The sequence below is a fragment of the Gadus chalcogrammus genome, chromosome 13 (assembly GCF_026213295.1).
Source record: "Gadus chalcogrammus isolate NIFS_2021 chromosome 13, NIFS_Gcha_1.0, whole genome shotgun sequence".
NCBI lineage: Eukaryota > Metazoa > Chordata > Actinopteri > Gadiformes > Gadidae > Gadus > Gadus chalcogrammus.
In genome coordinates this window covers 1,906,416-1,909,736 of record NC_079424.1, presented here as the reverse complement: position 1 = coordinate 1,909,736, position 3,321 = coordinate 1,906,416, and the positions used below count along the sequence as shown (strand labels likewise).

General features: G+C 49.2%; 1 protein-coding gene across 1 annotated transcript in view; it reads left to right on the top strand.

The window, feature by feature from the left end:
• LOC130402245 (uncharacterized) overlaps nt 1-3,321 on the top strand; it is a 20,657-nt gene continuing 17,336 nt past the window's right edge. Inside the window, exons 1-2 of the mRNA XM_056606387.1 lie at nt 1-263; nt 535-614. Coding sequence (XP_056462362.1) covers nt 1-263; nt 535-614 — 343 coding nt within the window. The remainder of the gene's footprint in view (nt 264-534; nt 615-3,321) is intronic.

Sequence of the window (3,321 nt, the reverse complement as noted above, 5' to 3'; positions counted from 1 at the left end):
ATGGAACCCATGACCTTCCGGCTGGGTGTCGACCCCCCCTCGCGCCCCAGACGGTACACCGTCCAGCCCCCTCATGGTTCTCTACCCCCGGGTGCACCGGCGTCCTGTGAAGCTCTCCGGACCCGACGGCTTCTGGGACGAAGAGAGCGCTCTAATGGAAGCCCTGTGAAGAAGGGGTGTGATACCATCACGGTCCTGAGACCGGACACCAAGACCCCTAACACCGGCCCCCCAGGGGGGGAGAAGACACCGGCCCCCCAGAGGTCACGGGGGGGGGGGGGGGGGGGGGGGGGGGGGGGGCAGGGCCCTCCGTCGACAGCAGTCCGCGTCACTCTTCGGCCGGGCCCCGGGGACAGGGATATAAAAGCCGCTATTGATTTCCGCAATGGCTTCAGCTTGTTGTGGGCCTATTGCCACATCTGCCTCAGAATGGGGGCCTGAAGCCTGATCGATAGGGGTTACTAATGATGCAGGGAGTGCGGGGGGGGAGCTGTTCTGAGCTCTCAGGGACTCTGTGTGGTTTCACACTCTCAGGCTGCCCATGGGGGGCCATTTTGGATATTTGGGGAAGATTAACAGCCAGACGGAGACATCGGATAGCTATAGGGGGCAGAGTAACAGCTGTGTGTGCATTGCACGTACACACGCACACAGACGAACGCATGCACACACATATAAACACACACACACATACACACACAAACACACGCTCACACATACATGCACACCTGATCTGTGAGGAAGATGAGGAGGGTTTGTTGATGCAGAGAAAAAGTTTTCTACCAGGAGTTTGTTTGTTTGTGTGGGTGTGTGTGTGGTTGTGTGAGTGCATGTGTGTGTGTGTGTGTGTGTTTGGATGTGTATATGTGTGTGTGTTTGTTTGTGTTGGTGTGTTGGTGTGTGTGTGTGTGTGTGTGTGTGTGTGTGTGTGTGTGTGTGTGTATGTGTGTGTGTGTGTGTGTGTGTGTGTGTGTGTGTGTGTGTGTTGGTGTGTGTGTGAGTGTTTGTGTGTGTGTTTGTGTGTGTGTGTGTGTGTGTGTGTGAGAGTGTATGTGTGAGTCTGTGAATGAAAAGTTTGTGTGGATGGGTAACTAGGAACACAAGGATGTATGTGTGTGTGTGTGTGTGTGTGTGTGTGTGTGTGTGTGTGTGTGTGTGTGTGTGTGTGTGTGTGTGTAGGTGTGTGTGTGTGTGTGTGTGTGTGTGTGTGTGCGCGCGCGCGTTGACGTGTTAATGCACGTCTCAGTTTCCAAACAGAAAACAGTGAAAGTGAGAAAGTATCCAAAGCGAGGAGGGGGGTGTGATCCATAACAATCAGCCCTGAAGGCTGATCCAATCGGAGAGACTCTTTATCACGCTGTCATCTGGAACCTGATGATGTCACTCCTGGAATCAATCATCCTGTCAGATGGACCTGAACGCCCCACTGCCTGCTGGGAGTGGAAGAGGCTGGGGCCATCTCCTGCTCCTGTATTGATCAGAACCAACTATCAGCATGCACGAGATGGAGCTCGTTCCCCCCTGGGACTTTTCACATACTCCCTTCACCACCCTGCTGGGAAGCACTGGTGTGTGTATGTGCATGTAGTGGTGGCGGCTTGTTGACTTGTTTATCGTATTGCATTCAATCAACCAGCTGCCACGTTACCGTACCGTACCGTGCGGTAGGGACTTAACTGGAAGGTTTCTAGTTCGATCCCCGGCTCCTCCTAGCTGAGTGTCGAGGTGTCCCTGAGCGAGACGCCTCACCCTGACTGCTCCCGACGTGCTGGCTGTCGCCTTGTACGACTGACTCCGCCGTCGGCGTGTGAATGTGTGCATGAATGGTTGAGTGTTCGGCAGTATTGTAAAGCGCTTTGAGTGGCCACTGGTTAGGAAAGCGCTGTATAAATGCAGTGAATGCAGTCCATTTATCATCAGCAATGACACTAAGTCTGTCACAGTTACAGTGACAAGTCATTTCGACTTCTTACACATCTGGAGATCTGTAAACAGTATTTCCTTCTGGGGCAGGGGACCACAGTCCGGTCTAAAAGCACCTGGGAGGCTGCTGAGCCATCTCCCCGCTTCCTGAACATCCGAGGGCTAAAGTCTGTGTTCCTCTTAACAGAGAGCTTTGATTGTGGCGGTGAGCGAATGTGCTGTCTCTCTACAGGACGGATGGCTGCTCTGGCTGCAGGCAACAAATACACAACACCTGGGCAATGAATCACGCACACACAGTGATGTGAAATACACTAACCCTGGAATGATACAGGCAAACACCGGAATGATACACACAAACTCTGGAATGATATGCAAAAACTCTGGAATGATATGCACAAACACTGGAATGATAAAAAAAAAGAAATTGGAATGATAAACCCAAACACTGCAATGAAACACACAAACACTTGCTTTGTATAAAACACACAATATCTGGGTTTATATAAAACCCACAAAACTGGATTTGTGTAAAACACAAAATAACTGGGCTTATATAAAAACACACAACTGGCTTTGAATAAAGCGGACAATTACTGGGTTTCTAAAAAACACACAACTGGGTTTTTAGAAAACCCACAATACGTGGGTTTATAGAACCACAGGTGGTGAGGGGACATCCATCTTGTGTGGCTGAATGGCTGCTCCACGTCTGCTGAGGCAGTAATGGCTTCTTACGCATCACGCCAAACCTCCCTAGCCAGCAATAACCACTAACCAACACACACACACACACACACACACACACACACACACACACACACACACACACACACACACACACACACACACACACACACACACACACACACACACACACACACACACACAGACACACACACACACAGACACACAGGAATGTACAAATACACACTCACACACAAACACAGGCACACACACGCACACACACACTGTCAAGTAAGGTTGATTCATCGGTGTCCTTAAGACGGATAGAGTTAGGTGAGGTGCAGCTATAGAGGCCTTAGATAGAAGTATGTATTGTGTCGATTCACCGGTGCCTTATTTAGACATAGTACCAAGGGTTTTTTATACATAAAAGACAAGCATTAATGTGTTTTCCTTTTCTCACTTTAGCAACTGCATAAATTAATACAACCAAATGTAGGAAATGTTTTTAAGTAATCAAAATGTGTGAATGATGTTCTAATTGATAAATGTAGCGCACTTGTATAGCACATTTTGTAAGACATCACTTGTTGTTGCGTCTTGTAAAAGTGTGGAATATGGCGTGTCACGTAGGCCTGTATCATGCGAACCATCACTGTTGCCGAAAAGTGAAGAGTGCGGATTGTCACCTAGGCTTTATCTATTAAACTA